The sequence below is a fragment of the Fringilla coelebs genome (assembly GCF_963513975.1).
Source record: "Fringilla coelebs genome assembly, chromosome: 12".
NCBI classification, from domain to species: Eukaryota; Metazoa; Chordata; class Aves; order Passeriformes; family Fringillidae; genus Fringilla; species Fringilla coelebs.
Genome location: NC_140038.1, coordinates 12,449,564 through 12,472,247, shown reverse-complemented (window position 1 = coordinate 12,472,247; position 22,684 = coordinate 12,449,564). Strand labels below are relative to the sequence as shown.

Here is a 22,684-nt window from a genome sequence, read left to right as displayed (position 1 = left end):
AGTATGAGAGTCAACATTAATTTGTACACATCCCAATCTCTGACATCAGTGAACTTACCCTTCCATCTTGTCATAACTTTTTGGCATCACCCACCCTGGCTAAAACACATAAGGCAGGTCTGAAAAAGGCACTTAAAACAGCGTGGTGTTATTAATATTCAATTCAGCTTAGAGTTGTTGGAATCTATTGACTTACTTTGGTATTCACATTTCTGCACAATAAAGGAGACATGTCACTGTTCTCATTTCTCCCAGAACCTTTCACATTTCTGATCACTCACACACGTTGCAAACTACAGAGGGAGAAATTGTCTGAGCCTTTCATGTGCCCAGTACCAACCAACGTTACTGTGCTAGGTGCTGTGATATAGTTCCTTCCTGGGCAAGGAATCAGAAGTATTTTGGAAGGCTACATGGAGACAGGCATCTCCATGTTTTCTAAACTTCCCTGCTTAGGCTCCAAGACCTCCCTGTTTTCTAAAGTCACTGATGGAAACTGCTCCAGCTCACAGGACATTTCCACTGGCAAAACTGAGTATCAGGTTGAAATGTAGTTGTTGAATCCCCTCACCCTCCAACACAGCTGGGGGACAGGCCAGGATTGTGGCAGCACAGAGCATCTCCTCCATTTGTGTAGGATCTCCACGGCACGACCAGCCTCTCCCCTCTTCCCAGCAGGACTGTGCCAGCACGTCCACACATACCTGCCATCCCTGAGATACGATGCTTGTAGTAACACAAGGTGCACAGAAAACACTGCTATCAACAGAAAACTTGGAGTGTCCCCTATCAATACAGTTTTCTCTAAACTAAAAATACGATATTTTTATAAAGAGGTGCCTCGCGTTCCCACACCAGATTGCACAGTGCAGTGAGCACCCCATACTAACACTGGGATGTCCTACACACTGTGACAGACCCCAGAGCCCGCTCTTAGTGCCTTGGCCACAGTAACAAATCTCCTGCTCCCGAGACGAGGAGCCAGCTCCGGCGGGGCAGCAGCCCATGGAGGCCGGCAGGGCACGGCAGGTAACCTCGCGCTCCCTCGGAGCGCTCTCCAGGGCCGGCGGGTAGTGTTGGGCGAGGTCACCGCGTCTCCCTCCTCTCACACCGCCTCCAGAGCCATCCCGGCTCCGAGGCAGTTCCACGGCGTGTGGGTCTGCGTCCCCCGCCCGCCCCAGCGCTGCCGCTCTCCGCAGGGCCCGCAGGACGGCAGCGGGGCCTGCCCGCAGCCGCGCGGCCCGAGCCGGCCCCGCGGCACGGATAGGGCCGTGACAGTCCCCGCCCCCGCGGGGAGCGGAGGCCCGGCAGGAGGGAGGGAAGCGGGGAGGGAGGGACGCCACCGAGTTCCGCCCTAGCAGCCATGGCCGCGTAGCGCCTCCTCGGCAGCCGCGCTCGGACATGGGCCTGCCCGGGGCCGGCGGGCGGAGGCAGCGAGTCCCCGCGGCGGTGAGTACGCGGCCGGGGCGGCTCTGGGCCGGCGGGGATCGAGGCCCGCGGGGCAGGGGGACTCCGGCAGTGACGGGAGGGGCGGGCGCCCTTGGAGGGATTCCCGGGCCCAGCCCCGCCGTGCGGGGGGAGCGGCCCTCCAGGGGCTGCGGACAGGGAGCCGGTGTTGGCCGCACAGGGAGAATCGGGCCTGGCCCGGCGGGGAGCCGGCTGTGTGACCTTGGGCAGCCCGCAGTCTCCCAGCCTTAGCCCGGCCGAGTAAGGAGCGAGCGGGGCCGGCGGAGCCGCCGCCGAGCCCGAGAGCGGCCGGAGGAAGATGGCAGGGAAGCGGCGCTTCCCAGAGTGCCGCACTCCTGCGGCCGGTGAGCTGCGGTGTCATGGAGATTGCCACGGCCCGGCCGGGCCGCCGCAGCGCTAGTGACCGCCCGGTTAGAAACTTGAAGGAGTTTTCTGCCTCCCTGTCACCTCCCCGGCTTCTTATCACTTCTGCTGTTTGCCTACGCCTTGCAAATGTTCATTTATCTAAATCAAGTGGAACTATTTGTGGTTTTACTTAGAATAACTTTCAAACTTCCTGCATGAAATCCAGTGTATTTAAGAAACTTTATAGTGTCTTTCTTTCCTCTCGGATGTGGGATGGTTGTCTGTCAAAGGGTTTTCTCACTGCGTGGAGAGAGTCCTTGCGAGGCTTGTCGGTGCAGGTTGCAGCAGGGTACGTGGCCGGAGAGGGACCCGTGATGTGTTACTGCTCTGGAACCAGAAGAATAGTGAAAGTTTGGGTACTCAATGTGAGCATAATGAGCTTGCCATAAGAAGCCCCAATAGTTAAAATCATCCTATGCACATTAGGTTACAGGACCAAGGCCTGTAGTATTAATACCAGAGCCTGGAAGAGAGCTAGAGGACTAACAGAACTAAATATACTGACTGATTGTGTAGTTCAGTCATTGAAATATTCTCAGTCTATACACTCAAACTGATAATCTTAAAGGAAATCAACTCTTGTGTACTAAGTGCAGACAGTAAAATTTAATTCTGAGAAAACTGAGTAACAATGCTCATGAGAAATCCATTTCTCATTTGCTCAAGTGCTAGAGAGAAAAATAAGTGAATAATACTTTATTACATACTTGAATTGGTGATGCACATTACTTGTATTTCACAATATGTTAGTGTGTACACTGCTTGCAGTGTAACTGCTTCAGTGCATTGTTCTTTCTGTAGTCATTCCACTTAAAGCTTACTCATATCCTTAGTAAAACTGGCATGATAATTAGATGTCGAAAAACCTGTTACCAACAGGTATGTTTCTCTGTCAGGGTAAAATTATCCATTCTAAGTATGTCAAATGCTTATAATCATACAAGCATGACTTCACTTATATTTTGGGATATTGGCCTTGTTTTCAGCACTCATAGGTATGAAAAAGGAGCCAGAGATGATACTTCAGCTGGGGTAGAAAAGGTCTCAGGTTTTGAGTTTGGTCGTAATTTTAAGATAAAAGTTGACAAACCTGAAATAAGTTGTTTCTTCTTCCTCATGGCATCAACTAACAGTAGATTTAGCTATTACAACTTCTTCAGTCCCTTGTATTTTATTCATGGTTTTATGATCCAGTTTTCTCTGATGCTGACTAGTTCCAAACTGTATTTGTGCAACTGGATTTTGCTGGATTCCTCCACTGAGACTAGGCCAGTTAGGAATCTGATATCTGCAAAAAAATTGTGTTCAAAATCAGGTGGCAATATTTGTCAATGAAGGAGCTGATTTGAACTTGGAAATTATAGTCTTCCCAAAGCTTGCTCAAAAGTGAAGGAAATAAACCATGTTGAGTATGAGGAAAAATTAAGGTAATGCACATCTTAAGTTTAGTAGAAGCTTAAAAAATTTTAAGGGTCCTTATGAGCTAAGACTGAGCAGTCAACAATGGTCAGTCTGTAGTAACTAAAATCCAGTTGGGGCATTTGTGATGCATAAACCTGAAAATGTTAGTTACAGATCCAAAATTAAGATTCTGTATAGAAAAATGTCTTAAAAACTGCAACTGAAATCTCATATCAGTTTATCACATATGCTGTATTTCGATTAAGTATGTGGTTGAGAATTTGATTTTTTAAAAAGTTTAGAAAATGTTATTCCTTATCCATTCTTTCTCATTTCACTGCAGCATATTGTATGAATTGTGATGCTGTGGGAGGTCAAAGGGTAATATCTCATTCATCAGCTACTGTGGTTAGAAGCTCATGTTTTAAAATGGTATAGAAATTTCTTTTAATCAGAAAATAAAAGTTCAGCAGTGAACTTGCATGGCAGTTTAAAGACCTGCAGGTATAACTTAGTGACCACAGGAAAGTGTGGAAAGACAATTTTTGTTTCAGGCCAAAGCTCAGAGGTGTATTTTATTTACTAGTTCTGCATTTATATAGATGATGTTCCAGAAGATCTGCCCTTTTCAAGGTGTGTCAGCAACACTTGAGCATTTACTGACATCATTAAATGGTTCATCTTCCACATAATCTTGAGGTTTTTTTGCTCATATGCACGCAGTACTCTAATGCTATGTGCATATCTTATTCAGACTGCGTATTTAGTTACAATATTCTGTCAGAACACAACCAAATGCTGTCACTTAAGATTAAGAAAATACTGGTTACATAACAGAGCAAACATTGAAGATATATTTGGAAAGGACTTAAAAGCTTCAAAGGAAAAGTCTATTTACAGTTCCATGGTGAAAAAAAAAGCCAGGTAAAGACATGCTCTGAAGGTAGAATGAGACAAGCAATATTAAAATCTTAATAAGAGTGAAGCATCTCTTTATGAGGTTGCAAAAAGTATGTCTTTGTTTTAGGCTAAAAGGCTTTTGTACTGGAAAGGTCTTCTTTGGGGCAGAAGTAGTTTTGTTTCCACTGCATGCAGTTCTAATGAATTATCTGCCTTGTTTTCAGCTCCTATCTCCCTGAAAGTTACAATTGAATGAACATATAGAAAAGACAATGTTTTAAGATGAGTGAGGTATGGGATTTGTTTTTAATTCCGTGTATTAAAGATAGTATTTGAGGACTTCAGTACTTACTTTATAGATTACCTGGAAATTAGTCCACTAAGGATTTTTAACAGATTTCTCAGTTTTAAAAAGCTGATACCTAGTTATCAAGGAAATTAGCAAGTATAGCATCTGTATTCAAGCAGTAAGTTACTTTGCTAGATATTATTTAGTCTAAACTTGGTATACCAGAACTTAGACCAAAGGTTTGTGTTAACTTAGTGTCTTTGTTTGATAACCAGTTCCTAGACCAACAAGAGTCAGCCTGGCAATACTCTGTGCAGCAGTACTTCAGGGAGGACAATAGCTCTGAGCCTTGGGAAGGGATCCCGTTCCCACCTTAGCCTGTCATTCTTGACTGCACATGCCAGCTGCTGCCCTTGCACAAGTTGTGTAGCCTTTCTGCTTCTTCAGCAAGCAGAATTGGCTCAATAAGAGGTTGGAGAGAAGTACCAGACCAGCATGAGAAAGAGGGAGGGAAATTGAGACTACCTCATTTAGTGGCTACTGATCAATTTGGTCAGGTGAAACTTCCCTCTGAGGTCACTGTCTGTTTTTTTTTTGGTTACACTTGATGCTGATCACATTGAAAGAGAAATGCTCTGCCTTCATCTTGTCAGAAGCCATGTGGCTTTTCTCTACTAAGAAATAACTTACTTGCTGATGTCATTTGAGTGTCTGTCTTCTAATGAATCCCCCTTCATTCCTTCAGTACTGCTCTCATCTTGATGTCTCCCCTCTTGCTTGTGAGGGAGCTCAGTTCCTCCCCTGCCACCCCCAAGGCTAAAATAGCTCACTGTGTACTAGATGCAAAGAGTTTTAGTTAGACTATCTGCTGGAGATTTCATGGACTTCCCTGTCTCAGATAACGTGATGTAACAGTCCCTTGTGACCAAATTCTGCTTAACTATTTCATGGCTGCCTGGAGAGACTTTCAAATGAAAGCACAAAGTCAAGGCACCAAGGAGTTGAAGACCTACAGAATGTCCAAGATGTTTCAGTAGACTTTAATGGTAGCAGCCTTCCTGTTCCCAGCTTATCTCTTAGCAAGACATTAGAAGTCATTTTTCAGAGGGAGTAGTGTGTATTTGCAGAGTACAGAGGAGTCAGCTATTTTTTGATCGTATACTTGCTGGCATTTCAGTAGAATAAATTTGCTGGATATGATGATTTCGAACATTCATGAGTCAGCTTTTTTTTTTTTTTTTCCTGTTAGCACCATATTGCTGGACATTCTTGATCAATTACATGAAGTGATTTCAAATAATTCTGTCACTTTGAAAGATTAATTTATGCTATTAATTTATAGTGTTATCTGATTAAATATTAATCAGACACTGTTTGTTACTCACATAAGGTGAGATAAATTAGGTAATAAACCTACACAGGTAACTATAACTACTGTACTAAAAGTAATTGGAATATAATTTGGCTCTTCCTACCCTTTTTTCCTCCTCCAGAAAAATATTGGTAGAGACTTCTAAGAAGCTGTAACATCCTAGAAGGGACATAAGTAACAATATTAACATGCCTGCTGTGGCATCTGTACCTAAGGAGCTCTACCTCTCTACTTCATTGAAAGATCTCAACAAGAAGACAGAAGTAAAACCTGAAAAGACCAGTACAAAAAGGTATATATGTTATAATTGATTTTAAATTAATACTTAAAATATTAGTAGTTCCAAAAAAAATTTGTTGTGGATCTAAATTTCCTTCATTCTTTCTCTAGATACAAAATCTTCAATAGTCTTATATATGGCTTTCAGCTGTCACATTGGGTACGCTTACTGCCTTCAGAAGTCACTTGGCATACTGCCAAAGCATGACTTGGACAGAGAACAATGCCCATGAAATCCACATACTTAGAGGAAAGGCTACATAAATGCAAATCTGTAAAAATGACAAAACCTTTAGCAATTGTCTGAATGCTTTGCCTCTAGCATTTTTAGACAATCAGTGATTTAATTTTGTCTTACTATGACTTAGTTTTTCCTAGAAAAAAAGTTATTCTTAGAAGGGAAGAGTACCTTTTTCCATATCTCACTATGGTATTTAATTATGGAAGACTTTAAATAAGGCTGGGAAACAAACTAGCAAAGATAAACATTATTTGGAGGAATATGATTGCAATTAATATTTAACGAAAGCTTTATATTAAGGCAGTAAAAGGAAATGCTTAATATATGGGTGAAATCTGTAAACACTTAAGATGGCATCTTGTAACGAAAAGGTGTTTGAGGACAACTCAACAATTTTGTGCTTTACTCCTCTTCTTTGGTTGCAGTTATGTGCAGAGTGCCCTTAAGATTTTCAAGGCAGCAGAGGAAAGCAGACTGGACGGAGATGAAGAAAAAGCTTACATCCTATACATGAAATATGTGGCTGTTTATAACCTGATTAGAAAGAGACCTGATTTTAAGCAGCAGCAGGTATAAAAGCTTTCTGGCTGATGTCTTCTGCATTGGTCAAAGTATGAGAAGTACAGAGAATTACACTAATACACATTCAAAGGATGACTATGATATTAAGTAAACTGTCTCACTTATGGTGCTATTTTTTCTTTCTTGTTTTCTGACAAGTCTGGTGTTAATTTTTTTTATATTATGATGAATATAATATATTATTACAAACTATACAAATTGTCAGATCTGTGAATATTTTCTCATGGAAAGTTACCAGTCAGACTTTTTTGGTGATTTTTACCAGTCAGACTTTTTTGAAGTTGCCTTGTCTAGCCTTTATTTATTAGTGCTATAAAACAAAACTCATATTTGAATGGAAAATATTTCAATTCAAACCAGTTCTTTTTTTTAGCATTAATATCATTATAATATCAACTCTCCATACATTAGTGACTCTTGACATGCATAGAAGTAGGCATTGTTAAACTGTATATTTATACTATGTGATGCTTGTCATTTTAGGATTATTTTCATTCAATTCTGGGACCTACAAATTTAAAAAAAGCTCTTGATGAAGCTGAAATACTGTCAGACAGCCTTAAACTCAGGTATGTAATATAGTTGAGGCTAAGACATTGTTCTTTATACCTCAAGCCTGTATCTGTGCCAAGTGCAGATTTTCATGCTGTTTAGTGTAAGCAATTGCACTTGAGTAAACCATAGGTATCTGAAACTCTTGAGAGCTTAAATTTATTCCCAGAAGTCTTTTACTAGAGATAATTTTCATTGCCACACGCTCCAATAACTTGTCATTTTGTACACTATCTGCTAATTCCTAGTAACTTTGGTTTGTTGACAGTGTCTCCTAGTTTCGTTAATTCACTAATAAAAAGAAACCACAAGGTCTGAAGTACATATACAGGAGAGATGATCAAGAGTAATTTCCTCCTCAACCTTTTAATCATAAGGTCATCTGAGCCCAAATATATTAATGAATGTTCCTAGTAATCAGATAGGCTAAGAAATCCTCCTAGTCTGGATGTAGTTTACACTAAGAAATGCCAGGTTTTGATTCTTTAGCCACACCTTTCCTCTGCCACTTGCAGATATGAGTATGGAATGCACAGTTCTGCCAGTATGTAAATAAGCAGATGCTAATGGGCTTTTGGATACCTGATTATCAGCTGTCAAGTTATATCTTTGTGCCCTAAGCCATGAAATTGTGTTAGTAAGAAGTTGTAAGGTAGGGTCTATCTTTAGGTGATATTTAGCACAATAGTTCTTATTTCCAGCCTTTTCTGCTTCTTGCATCCTTAGCAACTTTCTCACTCTTAACTCTCTCTCTCTCTGCAGCTGGGCACATTTCCCTTCACAAGTGTCATGTCCCACCCTCCTCCTCCCAAGTATTCTTGAGAAAGTGTATTTTTTGCCCTCCAAAGTGCTAAATCTATAAGTTAGTTTAGGTGAACTGTGAGTGTAGTTAAATGTATGTGGAGAGTGACTTCATAAAGACCACATGACACTGTGTATGAAACAATCTTTAGATTTTCTTTGTTCAGGTGGATCTCAAAATTAAACACAGCTACAAATTCACTCTAAGAGTAAACATTGATAGAATCAGAGAAACCCAAAATGTAGAGACTTGTCGTTTAAGTAACTTAAGTCTGTTATGAAAGGAACAGAGTTCTGGAATTGATGCAGTAACTTTTAACTACTCTGTCAAAATGTGTAAATATTTAAAGGTAACAGAAATGAAACATGACTCCTGTGTAACTACAGAAGTAGTTTCAAGGAAATTATTTATATAATGTCTTCCCCAGGCAGTAGGCCAGCAAATAGTTTGAATGTTAATTGTTAACTAAAAGTAGAGCTGATGAAACTTGTATAGGGACAGGAATGCTTGCATGAATGACCTACTACGTGCTTCAGAAGTATAAATAGGAATATGATGGGTAAATATTTCATACTGACCAAATTAAACTAAAATCTGAAATATGCTTTAGTGTCCTTAACTCCAAGTGGGAACAAAATGCTCAGTTCTAACTTACAATGCCTGTGCCAAATCAAGAAGCCTGTTTAAAAATAAAATTTTTATTTTTAAACTGCCTCCTTCTTTTTAGTGGGCAATTAGTGCAGTAGACTTGGAGGTGGAATTTGAATGATCTAGGTTATTAACATACAGCTGTATTGTCATTGTTATTTTAACCCTCATAATGCAACATCTGGTTAAAATGAGTACATGCTAACACAGTTCTGAGTTCATGTTTTGCTTCTTGCTTCAGTCATCCGAATTGTTAGGTCAAACATTCTATTTTTGTTTTATGATACTAGTAACCCTTAAACTTCTCAGTTGTAGGAAATGTAAGTGAATACTATTGAACAGTGATGTGACTGTACAAACCTCCAGTGGGTGATCTGAAAACTGTAGTTTGGAGATCACTGGCTTACAATACCATGATTGTCCTTCCAGTGGGGAAAGGCTGGGAGGGTAATTTTCAAATCTCAGGCTTTATGAAAAGGACAGTTGTATGCAAGACCTCATCCCCCAAAACTCCTGAGTGAACATAGTTCTTGCATTGGCTTCCCTGTAGGCCCAGTGTTTGAAAAAAGCACCAGGCACACAGACGAGCACATCATGGAGTCAGTTTACATTCTGAAGGTGATTACTGTATAAGTAGTTCTGATCCAACTTCCCAGAAAAAGCAAATTTAGATATCTGAGCTAACTTACTCTTCACTGGCTCCATTGCATAATGAAATAAAATACCTGCGATAACTGTTGTAATATATTGGAGTTTACTTGTAAGTCACTAGTACCTACCCTTTTCTGTGGAAAGTGAAAAACATTCAGAGATACCATAGCTAAGCATGACCCCAGGTTTGAAGAAAAAAAAAAACAGCTTTACAATCAGTGGCTATGTAATAGGACTCAAACCAAGATTTAACAATAAGAAAACCAAGACAAAAGTGGGAGAAATAAGACCACATAGTTAGGAAGCAAAGTAAAGTTTGTTGGAATATAAAAACTGTCAATACTTTAACTTTTTAAAATTCTAACTTTTAAAGTTTTTGACTGAAGACTTAGTGATTTTGATATTAATAATTCAAGGTTACCCAAAACCACAATATTGAAAAAAAGGCACTTTTTTTCTCCCAATAGATATGAGGAAGCTGAAGTTCGGAAAAAACTTGAAGAGAGGGACAGACAAGAGCTACAGAAAAAGCAAGAACCAAAAGATGATGGAAAGAGCTCAGCCAAAAACTCCTCAGAAGGTGCTGTGGATTCCAAAGGAAAAAGCCAAAGGGTAAGTGAAGATGTTTAAAAACTCTAATTCAATCGGAATGTATCGTTTCAATCTAGAGTTTGGTCTCTACTAGTAGCTATTTCCAGTTCAGAATCAAGGTGGGGTTTTTCTGAATTAATGTACACTCTCCGTAACCCTTCTTTGACATTTCTTTGGAATATGTGAAGTCCTAGTAGCTCCAAGTCTTGTATAAGATAGACTGAGCTTTATGATTAAGTCAAATTCTGTTTTATGTCAGAATTAGTGCAAGAAACTCAAGGTAATGGTGACAAACTGGTATTAAGGATAACGTCTCCATTTTAGGGGAAGGTTGACCTTTTTAGCAGTACTGTGGAAACAATTAACACTTAATTTTCAGCAATGCTTAAAGAATTTCTTCTAGTAGGTGATGGTGTCCTAGGTTGTATTACCTTTCTAACCGTTTTCTGTCTAGGCAGGGCAGCAACCTCAGTATCTTTTCAGTACATTTGTCAGCACATCTTCAGAAGCAGCTCCCTTGTGCTGTGTTTGTTCCTGTGGCTTAACTGTCTGATAAGTTTCCTTCAGGCTCTGTGAGAATCATTGTCTGCTTTTTTTTTTCCCCTTATACAGATTAATGGTGAGACAAAGCATTCACTGGAAAGAAAAGATCAGTCTGATAGCCTGAGTGGTAAGAGATGCAATGCATGCACAAATGTGAAAAAGGTTTCTGTATGACTGTGCACTAATCACCTCACAGCTGCAGTCCTTCTCAGGAGTCATTTCACAGTTAAAATACTTTGATGAAATTCTAGTATCCTGCATTTATTTCAGTTACAACAAATCAGTAATTCATTAAACTCTGCATTTAAAGCCTTTGTTACATCTCATAAACTTAGAGATGTGTAGTTAGTTTTTCAGCTGTTCAGTAATGGAAGATGAACTAGTCCTGAAGTGGTCAGGTTAGAAAGAAAAACAGCTCTACTGCTGATAAACAAGGATGAAATATGACAGCTTACTCAATTAAATACGAAATTTTTCTATTCTCTTTACAACCTTCTGCTTTTTGTTCTTGTAATGAGTATGTGAAAATGTTCTCTACAGTTCTAAAGAGGAATATCTGCAGCATGTAGTTCACAAATGCTTGCCTATATAGCTTGATTTAAATGAGACCACAATACATTAAACTTGTTTGTCACTGAAATATTCAGTATTGTCTAATCTTACAGATCAGGTGCTGATCACTACAGCAGTGGGAGCAAAAGGCCCACGCTGTAATGTCTCACTTCCATGACTTTGTGGGACTTCTTAGTTCTGTTTCATCTGTTTGCAGTCTTGATTGCACCAGTCAGATACCATAGCCATTCATAGCTATCTTCATTTATAATGTAGCTTCTTACATGTAATTGCTTCTCTCTTTCAAGGAGCAGTCACACCTGAGAGACTGTTTGCAATGATGTCAGACAAAAATATTGAATTGCTTATAATGGATGCTCGAAAATCGAAGGATTATCAGGAATCCTGTATTCCAAAATCCATCAGTGTCCCAGAAGAAGCTATCCATCCTGGGTAAGACATGATGTTAAATGAGAGTGAAATATTTAATTTTCAAAAAAAGTACATGCTTTTAAAGCTTGTACACCTAGTGTCAGAATCCCTGCTGTGTACCAGTGGGTGAGATGTATCTGCACAGCTCTGTTCTTGCATGTACTGACTTCAACACAAGGCATATTTATTTTATCAAGCACATAAACATCTATGGATTATATATTGTTGGACAAAATATTATTTGTACATGAATCTTTAAATGCATTTTAATACATTTCAGAGATACTGCTTACCTGATTGAAGCTAGACTCCCAGAGGACTCTAGGGATTCATGGAAGAGGAGAGGACAGTTCCATTATGTTATACTGCTAGACTGGTTTAGTTCTGCTGAAGACTTAAAGCTGGGAACAACTCTACAGAGCCTGAAAGATGCACTTTTTAAGGTTGGCAAATTTCATCTTTTAATTAATTAATTAATTAATTAATCTTAGTAAATATAAGTGCTTCAAGGCCTTATTTATGTGTATCTGGAGGGCTTAATGACACTTGGTTGAGTTTTCAAAGCCTACTTGTTTTGATAGCAGAAGTGTAGTTTGAAGTTTCATACTGTACTCTAGTAGATGACAGTATAATTTATTAAACAGGTAAACAGCAGAATGATTCAACTCACTTCCTCAACAAGCAGCTCATCAACTTAGAGTTCTTTGCTGACAGAGTTATTTGGGAAAGTACTTTTAGTCCTGTTTCCCAGGAACAGTCACCTTTTCTCCTGTATTAGCAACAGTAATTCCTTATCCCTGGAAACTGTTTGGCCACCTACTTTGCAGTCCTATCAGCCAGGTAGTTCCTACAGTGGAGGGGCTGCAATGAAGAAGGCTCCAGAAATATTTTCAGCACAGTTAACTTTTCTGCATTTTTGAATTATGTAAACATTTGAATTATGTAAACATTAATTTAAATTTGAGTTTCATTAGTGCAGGAAGCTTATGGACTCCATAGTGAGCAGATGCCCAACATTTTTGAGTCAAATTCTCTGTGGCTGTGTTGTCCCTCCTCTGTAGAGTGGTGGCTCTTGTGAAAGACTGCAAATCTTTCTGTTACCTTGACATTCAGAACTGGGGTTCAGAGATAGTTCAGCAGTTCTCCTTCTTAATTGCTTTAGAGGCTGTTCTCTAGACTGTCTTGTTCATGTACTAGTACTGAGGACAGCAGGAGGAGGGCAGTCTGAACCCTTGACTCTCAAGGGGTTCCAGAAAGTCAATATTATGCTTTCTAAATCACTAATCCCTCAGCAAACATACCAGATAAGAAACTGAAGCAAATGCAGTAATAAAAATATTTTTCTGCGTGGAGGATTGTTATGTGAAGTAGCAATAAGTGGTTCTTTCTCTGCTGGAAATATTCACACCCTGTTGTGGGCAGAGCCAGGAACCCAGCTGTGCTGGGCATTCTCCAACCACAGAGAGGATCCCTATTTTTGCAACCACTAATTCTTGTTTAAAAATCTCAAAAAACAATCTCTCAATTTAATGACTAGGCACGGGAATTTAAACAACACTATTAAACTGTAAAAGTTCACTTTCTATTTTAAATCAATTAACTTTCAACTTTTTTTTTCATACAGTGGGAAAGCAAAACCATCCTGCAGAATGAACCTTTAATTCTAGAGGGAGGTTATGAAAACTGGCTCCTTTGTTTTCCCCAGTATACAACAAATGCTAGAGTAACTCCACCCCAGCATGGCAGGACTGAAGCAGTGACTGTTTCTTGTAAGTATAAAGGAAACACCAAACACTCCACCAAGCATTTGTACTTACTGGATGAGTCTTTCATTCATTCAGGTGTTTTAAGGAAAGTCTTGTTATAGCTAAAAGCTACATTTTGGGTTGGAATGGGGGGGTTTATTTTGCTTTTGTGGTTTTGTATTGAGAATTCTCTTATGGTTCCCTCCTGTCCCCCCTCCTGCAGTGGATTTTACATATCCATCTCTGGAAGAGCCAGCTCCTGTGCTACCTGTTGTTGCTGAAAATGAAGAAATGGGAGATAATTTGGAAGAGAGACTAAAATCACTTAACAGACCAAACATACAGGATGCTGCTGTTCCAAAATCTGACAGTTCCTTTGTAGTTAATCCCACATCAGTTACAAGAAGTATCCCTGAGGTAAGCTTTTTGACCTGTTCCTTTTTTTCAGTTAGTATATGGTTAATGTGTTAGGATCCACCACACCTAGAACTCTAAATCCACAAGTAAACATACTCAATACATTTGTTTAAGCCTTGTACATGAGTTTATTGGTACAGAGACTCTTGGTGGTCTGATCTACAGAATTATATGAAGCTAAATACACTCAACAGAATAGCAGAACTTTTCATAAATGTTTTTTACATGTGCATGTGAGAAATTCAAGGTCAGCAATTGATCACTAATTCAGAAAGTTTATAAGTAACCTTTCTACTTAAAGCAGCATAGGATGAACTACAGAGAGGACAATTAAGCCATGGTTTACCTTGGCTATTCCACAGGTCCAATTTCCAGCCACTGTATCTTCATTCAAATAATGAAACATTTAGGTGCGTTGTCACTCTGGGCCCAGTAGTGAAAGTATAGGAATTTGTTTCTTCCTTTCATGTGAATAAGACTTTATAAAAACACATTTGTAGAGTTCTTACACTAAAATAATACAAGGCTAAAAGCTCTTCACTTTCTAGATGCAGCCTTTAATACAGATCTCGTTCAAGAGACCCTATACTGTAAAATTGAGAGACCTTATTTCTGTTTGTCCCTGAACCAGATGAGCTTTTATTTCTTCAGAACACTCACTCCAGCATCAAAAACAACCTACTGGCAACAGCTGAGCATAAGCCATTCCTAAATACCACTTCCCATCAAGCAGATCTGCCTTAAACATGTCCTTTGTCACATAATTGTGAGAGCCAAGCCCAAATTAGGCTGCCTGATTGCCCTAAAATGTTCACCTTTGAAAGCTCAAAAATAGAGGGTTGTGGTAATCAGTGCATAATGCTGTCCTTATGATTCTTTAGGGCTTGTTTATTGGTTCACACCTGGAATGAATACCTAATTTTACTAACAAGCAGTTTGAATGAGAAGATTTAATGAAATTGAAAGATATCTCTCTCTCTCTGGCAGAAGTCAACTTGATATAATATTTATTCTCTTACAAATCTCACTTAGGAAGAGCTTAGCAGAGAGAGTAGTGGTAGCTGTAGTGAGTTGTTCTACACTCTGTGTTCTGCACCTGTGTTACAGGTGGATCGTTCTAAAAAGCCTTCACTAAAAATCCTTGGTGATAACAGAGCAAAACCTCCAAGTACAATCAGTGACAGCCAGTCTGGTGAGAGTGGAAGAATAGTTCCAGACCGCTCCACAAAGCCCATGCATGATGGAAGGAGCACTCTCACAGAAGAAGAAAAAAGTCGGGTCCATGCAGAAACTGCTGCTTTGTTAGAGAAAAACAGACGGGAAAAGGAACTGCGGGAGAGGCAACAGCAGGAACAGAAAGAGAGGCTCAAGAGAGAAAAAGAAGAACAAGAACGAAAAGAAAAAGAACAAGAACAAAAGGCAAAAGAAGAACAGAAGGAAAAGGAACACAAAGAAAAGCTACAGCAATCAAAAGAGGACAGAGAGCAGAAGGAGAGGGATGAACAAATAAAAAGAGAACAGGAGGAAAAGGAACAAGAAAGAGCACACAGAGAAGCAGTAGAAGCAAAAAAGCAAAATAAAAATGAACCAGAAAACATTGGTGCAAAAAGGATTGAGATTGACAAAATATCCATGGAAGAAAGAGAAAAGGGAACTCGAACGCCAGAAACACAGAAATGGGCACCGGGTGATGCATCTCAGACCTTTGTGACTGTTCCAGGCAAGGTTAGTGAAAAAGAAAATCATCATCAAATGTGAAATAGTTATGCACTTAAATAATGCACTCAAATAGTCTAGTTTTAATCTAGCAATTTGAAATACATAATTGAATGTGTATTTAGACCACATTTTACATAAAAGGAGAGGAGAGAGTTAAAACCAAGACACAAATAGATTTTTTTTTTTCCCAAGACAAGCTTGTTTCTTTCTTGTAGGTGGGCAGCATGTAATCCCCACGGGATAACAAAACTTCCCACTCACGTGGAGCTAGAAGGAATGATGGTTCATAGACTGCAACCCTCTGTTTCAAAAATAGAAGCCTGGTGGTATTTAATCTCTTGTGCCAGCTTGGTACTGTATGTGGTGTTAGGGACTCAATGGTGACATAAGGAACCCTTTAGTGCCCCCAGCTGTAGAAACACTGACAGGATTTTGTTACCTGGCACAGGAAGCAAAGCAACATCCTCATCTTGGATTTTTGCTGAAAACAGTCCAGTTCCAAACCTTGGGGGGAAGGGAGGAGTGTCACAGTTCTTCCTTTCCTCATTCTTGAAAAAAATTGCAAAATTTCTCAATGTACAAATCATCTGATCATAAAACAGGAGCCACTTGCAAAGCTAACAATGGAACAGATGTCTTTAAAACCACTTCTCAAGAACTTGTATTAGGATATTTTTCTCTGCTTTTGTAATTGCAGTTGTGATTTGATCAAATTCTGATGTTTGTTTAATCCAAATGCACAAGAAAGCAAAAATAAATCTTCTGTGCAAATTTAGCACAGTCATTCATGAGCTTTTGACTGGCAGAGAAACAACATAATCCCAAAATGATGTGGCCTATGATCAGCCAAATGCATGTTGGCTTCATCCATGGAGATGTTTGATAAGTGAGGAGTGAAAGGGAAAAAAGCCTGAAGTTTAACAACAAATTATAAACCCCACAACTTTTAGGGTGGAAAGTAGCGTAGGTGGAACTTCTGCACTTTATTTCTGACCTGTTGAAACTACAGAACAAATTGTAATACAACATTCAGTTTCAAAAACTATTCCAGTGAATTGCCTAGAGTATGTAGAAGGAATAAAAATTACCTGCTTTAACCACTTTGTTGTGGTATGTGATTTAACAACCAAAACAGAAAACTCTGCTTTATTAGCATTCTTTACTGACATTCCAGATAAAAATTGAAGCCTTCTTTCGAAATCTTTTGCAGCAAATGGGGGTTAAAGGACAACCAGACAGTGAAGCACAAAAGCCAGGACCCCTTAGAGAGGATTCTGAACAAGATACTGAAAGACTTAAAGTAAATACAAATGTATTGTATGTAGCCAAAATAATAAAGCACATATGCTTTATGATTATTATATTATGTTAAAATCCATTTCATTTCAATTTTTAAAGTCATCATCTTAAGAAAAGACTATGCCATGTTCACAGTGTTCGTTTGCTTTTTTTCATTTGTCATGTTCATATGAAAAATACTTGAAACTTTCATTAGAAGTTTTGATGTATTTCTGGTGGCACTAACAAGCATTCTCCATGTATTTGTCATCTCATGCACACACCTTCAAGTGCTACTTTCAGAGGGAAAAAAGCTCAGCCTTATGTGTTTAACAGAAGCGCATACTCCTACTATTTCCTGATTCTTCAGGGAAAAAATTGAGTTTTGTGACTTTCATGAGACTAAATGGTTGGTTTGTTTTTTGTTTTTTTTGGAATGTGTCAGCAAACATTTTGTTTAGATTCCAATGGGTTTTGTTTCGATTGAGCAATAGAAAATACCAAATTACCATTACAATACATTTTATTTCCATCTGTAATCAAAGATTTATTGTACTATTTGCACTGAATCATCTAACTCCATAGAGAAGTCACAGGCAGCTTGTTGCTCTACATAGGGAACTGTACATACCTTACTTTTCTCTTTGTTTATTAGTCCCAGCGGGAGCCATTAATGAGAGCACGAAGTGAGGAAATGGGAAGGATTGTCCCAGGGCTGCCTGCAGGTTGGGTAAAGGTAACTCCTCTCCTGAAATTAAAATCAAACTGTTTTGTGTAGTTTTGTCCTGTATTTCAGTTGTGTCGTACTTCTAAGTTAGATCTTGTTTCATTTTTTTTACTCCCTTTTAACTTACACACAATTACTTTCTGAATTTTAATATTATTTGTAATGAAACTAGGACAGTTTATCTGTTGTTCCTGGATTTTGCTATTTAATAGGCATTTTGGTGAAAGTTCCCCTTCTACTAAATTTAATCCATTGAATGTTGAGGCTAGTCCCAACTTACTATCCCAATGTCTGAAAAACTCATGCTGTTCTTACAGTAATTTATTAATAGATAAGTTAATGATGGATTTTCACTTGGGTTTGAAACTATTTGTTTTTTTTCCCCCAAGTTCCTGGATGACATCACTGGAACCTATCGTTACTATCACTCACCAACAAATACTGTTCAGATGTACCCGCCAGAAATGGCTCCTGCAGCCACTCCTCCATCCACCCCTCCCACTCGGAAAGCCAAGCCAAAGGTGACAGCTGAGCGGGAGAGGGAGCACTCCAAGCTCAAGCGCTCCTACTCGTCCCCAGATATCACCCAAGCCATTCAGGAGGAAGACAAGAAAAGAATTCCTGTAACTCCTGCAGTCAATCGTGACAATAAGTATGTTTGTTTGATAAGTTAGATCACAACTCAGGCAGTGTGACAGCACAAAGGACTTTCTTTGTGTTTAACCAACTGAAATTCATTTCTGTTTTCTAAGTGGGTTTGAAAGGATAAAAGAGTAATAGACTGACATTTCATTGCTCGAAGTTTAATGTATACAGGAGTTCTCTTTGAGAAATCAATATAATATTATGTATTAGCAGGAATTTCAGCAGTCACAGTCTATTAATTGGATGACAGTTGCTTTTTAAGTTCCTTTATTTGTGTTAACAAACTGAAAGTCTATCACAGTTTGTGAAATGCAAGTTGTCAGATTTTAAACTGTATTAAACAGCTAATTCTTCATCTGTGAATTAAAGAAATAAAGGAAAAAAAATATATAAATCTCATAACTGATGGTGCCTAAAACTCAGCCTCATTATAGGCCAGTGTTTATGGATTTCTCACTGTTGCATTGGCTGGTTTTGAATACCCTAAATGATGGTATTTGGTGCCAGCATGGTCCAATCGCTGTGGGTGGTGGGGTGAGGTGTGGTGTCTCTTGGTTTATGTGAACAACTTTGTCAAGTCTGAGACTCCTAAAAAATAATTTCTTGCTTATAGACCTGCCTGTTACACTAAAGCAGAAATTTCCAGGCTCTCTGCATCGCAGATTCGCAATCTGAACCCTGTGTTCGGGGGATCGGGACCAGCTCTGACAGGACTTCGGAACCTAGGGAACACTTGCTACATGAATTCCATATTACAGTGTCTGTGCAATGCACCTCACCTGGCTGAGTATTTCAACAGAAACTTGTACCAAGCTGATATTAACAGGTAACAATCTCTCATTTGCCTTTATACTTGCCAATTCAAGAAGATCACTTAGTGGGCCTGTTTGGTTTTTTTTTTAAGTAGGAGGCAAATGGTAACTTCTGGGCACCTTGACATGTTCAAAATTCATGTTTGTCACTAAATAGGCTTTACTGGACTGTGATCATTAAATTATGGTCACCACATTCAAAAAGTACATGTGTACTAGAGTCTCTTAGAACCAAACTGAATATTTAAATAGTTCACAAAACATGCTGAAAACAGCTGTACCTTCCATCTGGAATATGGTACCAAATTACAGGGATGACACAGATGAAAATTTAACTCAGTCTGACAGCTAGTTTTTCTTGGTCTAAAGAAATTATTTTAAAATTGGGATCATGTTTTGAATTAAAAACATTACTATTAAAACCCAGCTATTTGAATGGCTCAGATTTTTTTTTTTGTTTCTCATTTTATAGGTCAAATTTCCTGGGGCATAAAGGTGAAGTGGCTGAAGAGTTTGGTGTAATAATGAAAGCTTTATGGGCAGGACAGTATAAATATATCAGTCCAAAAGACTTCAAAATTACAATTGGGAAGATTAATGACCAATTTGCTGGATATAGCCAACAGGACTCCCAAGAATTGCTTCTCTTTCTAATGGATGGCTTGCATGAGGACCTAAATAAAGTAAGCAATACACTTAAATTATATATCTGTCAGAAGATCAAGAGAAATTTTAAAAATACTTTCTTATTCCATAAGAGTATGTTACTGCAACCTTGTATAGAAATATGATTATTCAGAATTAAAGTAGGAAGTCAGTATGAAATGGTATAAGGTAGTGGAGGGAGTCACAGAAGAAGCCTCACTAGACAAGAACTGGATGGCTACACTGCCCTGACATGTTTAAATATTCTTGTGAATAATCAATCATATGCTTGCCTATAGATGAGACTTCTTACTTACATATATGTCAATATATTGCTGTGGTATTTAAACTTCTGCTGTGCAGGCTGACAACAGGAAAAGGTACAAGGAAGAAAATAACGATCACCTGGATGACTCAAGTGCAGCAGAAATAGCCTGGCACAAACACAAACAGCTCAACGAGTCCATCATTGTGGCACTCTTCCAAGGGCAGTTCAAATCCACCGTGCAGTGTCTGACCTGTCACAAGAGGTCCCGAACCTTCGAGGCTTTCATGTATCTGTCACTACCACTTGCATCCTCCAGCAAATGCACTCTGCAGGTATGGGGAACTGGAGAAAACTGCTCCTGGAGTGCAAACTGGCGCTTCATTGTGATGCTGCTTCTGCTCACCCTCTGCTTGAAGGGGTTGGTCAGCATTCTACTTAATTTGCATTGACCTGAAACATGAACAGATCTGAATCTGCTTTTTTTTTTTAATTCTTCTTAAGTTTAAAGAAATAGGTCATCCCTTAAAAATTTTAAGTTAAAAGCAGGATGGAAATACTGAAGTTGCAATAGCAGCATGTATATTAATATTTCTTGCTTTGGTAGGTCACAATGTAAGTATTCTGTGTTTTTAAACAAAGTATTGTCTGTATATTTTATAGAATGCCAATTAATATCTGCAGTAAAATTTGTTTCTACACATAGATTTAAGTCACTGTTCCTCAGTGAAATGTAGGATGCAGATAACCAATGCATCAAAACATCAGTTGAATGATTTTTAAATGGGAAACAAAACATTTTTTTTTTTTATACTTCTATAAACACCTACCTTTGACAATCTTTGTATTTTGTTTTAGGAATGCCTTAGATTGTTCTCCAAAGAAGAAAAGCTCACTGATAACAATAGATTTTACTGTAGCCATTGCAAAACTCGAAGGGATTCTTTGAAAAAAATAGAAATTTGGAAATTACCACCTGTTCTTCTTGTGCACTTGAAACGGTAAGGAAATGGTGATTGGTGGATATTAATTAGGATGAAATGACCAGGCTTTGATGGAACTGGATTGTTCCATGGCAGTAGCTGAGCATTTTTACTTAGAGAAGGTCACAGATACATCACCAATTGTAATGTTGCAAGAATTTGATTTTTATCTGATGCTGCTTTCATAAGGTTGTAATTCCCAAGGCACTTTCACAAATCATCTCTTGTTATTTTTGCTAAGAAACACATGAACAAATGTTAACAGAACTGGGGGCTTTAGTTGAGATCACATCCTGATTAAAAACAGGGAAAATGAACATGCTTAATACAATGGAATAGCTTGTGAACAGCCTGAAACTTTTCATGATGCTTTTTAATTCTCTAGATTTTCCTATGATGGAAGATGGAAACAAAAGCTTCAAACTTCAGTAGATTTTCCATTGGAAACTCTTGACCTCTCTCAGTATGTTATTGGTCCAAAGACTTCCTTGAAGAGATACAATCTGTTCTCAGTATCGGTGAGTAACCAGTCACATTTCAAAATCCAGCTGCACTTTATGCCAGGACTCAGGGTGGCCTGTGGGATTCAGCCAGGCTGCATTGTAGTTACAGACTAAGTTGCATTCTAAAAAGAACAATTGAGATTTAGTAAAAATTTCATGTTCTAGATTATTTCCCTAACCAGGGAAGAAATGGCAGCTTTGAAGGCCTCTAATCCTTGCCTTACATTCACAGAATCATTACGGTGGGCTGGACGGGGGGCACTACACAGCCTACTGCAAAAACGCTTCGAAACAGCGCTGGTTTAAGTTTGATGACCACGAAGTGTCCGAGATCTCGGCGTCCTCGGTGAAGTCCTCAGCTGCTTACATTCTCTTTTATACTTCCTATGAACAGCGAGCAGTAGACATGGCCACGTAAAAGAATGTGGCTTAAGGAAACTGGTTTTCTTTCTTCAAGAGCAAAGTAGGCCTGGGAATGCATATGAATAAATATGCAAGGTGCAGCAGACGGTCACTGGAGGGAGTGGCAGGAGCAGGGTGTCTGCCAGCAGGGCTCGCTCGGGCCGCAGCAGCGCTTCACAATCAGAGACACAAGGGTAACGCTCGTGGTCATACTGCCATCTGTGAAACCATTTACAAGCATACTTGCATTACTGTTTATTTAAAAAAGAACTATATTTTTAGTCTGCTCCAAAATGAAATTCTAGCTTAGTTATCTGAAATCTATTAACAAGTAGTTTAAAATGTCTTAAAATCCCAAGGCATATCTTGGTTTATTTTTTTCTTTCACTGTTAATGGCCTTTTCACATTTCTAACCTTAAGCTTGACTCTACTGTGAATACTCTAGAATGATGTAAACAGTTAGGAATGTAAGTGTACATATTGATTGCATACTTGCACATCAGAACTATGTATATAATAAAATGTTGTCCTTTTTGTGAGAATCTCTAAAACTCAGAAGATTGCATTTATTTGCCAGCTCTAAGTAATTGCAACACTACTTAATAAAAAAGCAGAGCTGTATTATTTTTTCTGTTAGCTTTTGTCAATATTTGTGCACTTCAGACTTATTCTAAACAAACAAGATTTTCCTTTTTAATTTTTTAATATAAATTTTCATGTACACATGCATTAAAAACCTTAACGAAGAAATTATTTAAAAATATATCCTGTTAAATGTATGTTTGGGTTTGGTTTTTCATTCTCAGCTGTTATGTAATGATCAAGATTGTACATA

General features: G+C 38.8%; 1 protein-coding gene across 2 annotated transcripts; it reads left to right on the top strand.

The window, feature by feature from the left end:
* Positions 1 to 1,316: 1,316 nt before the first annotated feature.
* On the top strand, positions 1,317 to 22,628 carry USP8 (ubiquitin specific peptidase 8). 2 transcript variants are annotated; one of them, XM_084214055.1, is made up of 20 exons: positions 1,317 to 1,449; positions 5,956 to 6,126; positions 6,780 to 6,924; positions 7,420 to 7,505; positions 10,057 to 10,201; positions 10,793 to 10,850; positions 11,584 to 11,728; positions 11,988 to 12,150; positions 13,332 to 13,476; positions 13,676 to 13,869; positions 14,977 to 15,594; positions 16,799 to 16,888; positions 17,522 to 17,602; positions 17,983 to 18,245; positions 18,852 to 19,064; positions 19,523 to 19,733; positions 20,059 to 20,295; positions 20,819 to 20,961; positions 21,329 to 21,461; positions 21,679 to 22,628. In XM_084214055.1, the coding sequence occupies exons 2-20, from the start codon at positions 6,023 to 6,025 to the stop codon at positions 21,862 to 21,864; spliced, it is 3,360 nt and encodes a 1,119-aa protein (XP_084070181.1). In that variant the 5' UTR covers positions 1,317 to 1,449; positions 5,956 to 6,022; the 3' UTR covers positions 21,865 to 22,628. The 2 variants fall into 2 exon arrangements, with proteins under 2 accessions (XP_084070181.1, XP_084070182.1); XM_084214056.1 differs by lacking the exon at positions 16,799 to 16,888.
* Positions 22,629 to 22,684: the final 56 nt, after the last annotated feature.

Coding starts and splice junctions, on each gene's coding strand:
- USP8 (XM_084214055.1), top strand. CDS start 6,023: ATGCCTGCTGTGGCATCTGTACCTAAGGAGCTCTACCTCTCTACTTCA. Junction 10,851..11,583: donor TCAGTCTGATAGCCTGAGTG/GTAAGAGATGCA, acceptor CTCTCTTTCAAG/GAGCAGTCACACCTGAGAGA. Junction 12,151..13,331: donor TGAAAGATGCACTTTTTAAG/GTTGGCAAATTT, acceptor TTTTTCATACAG/TGGGAAAGCAAAACCATCCT.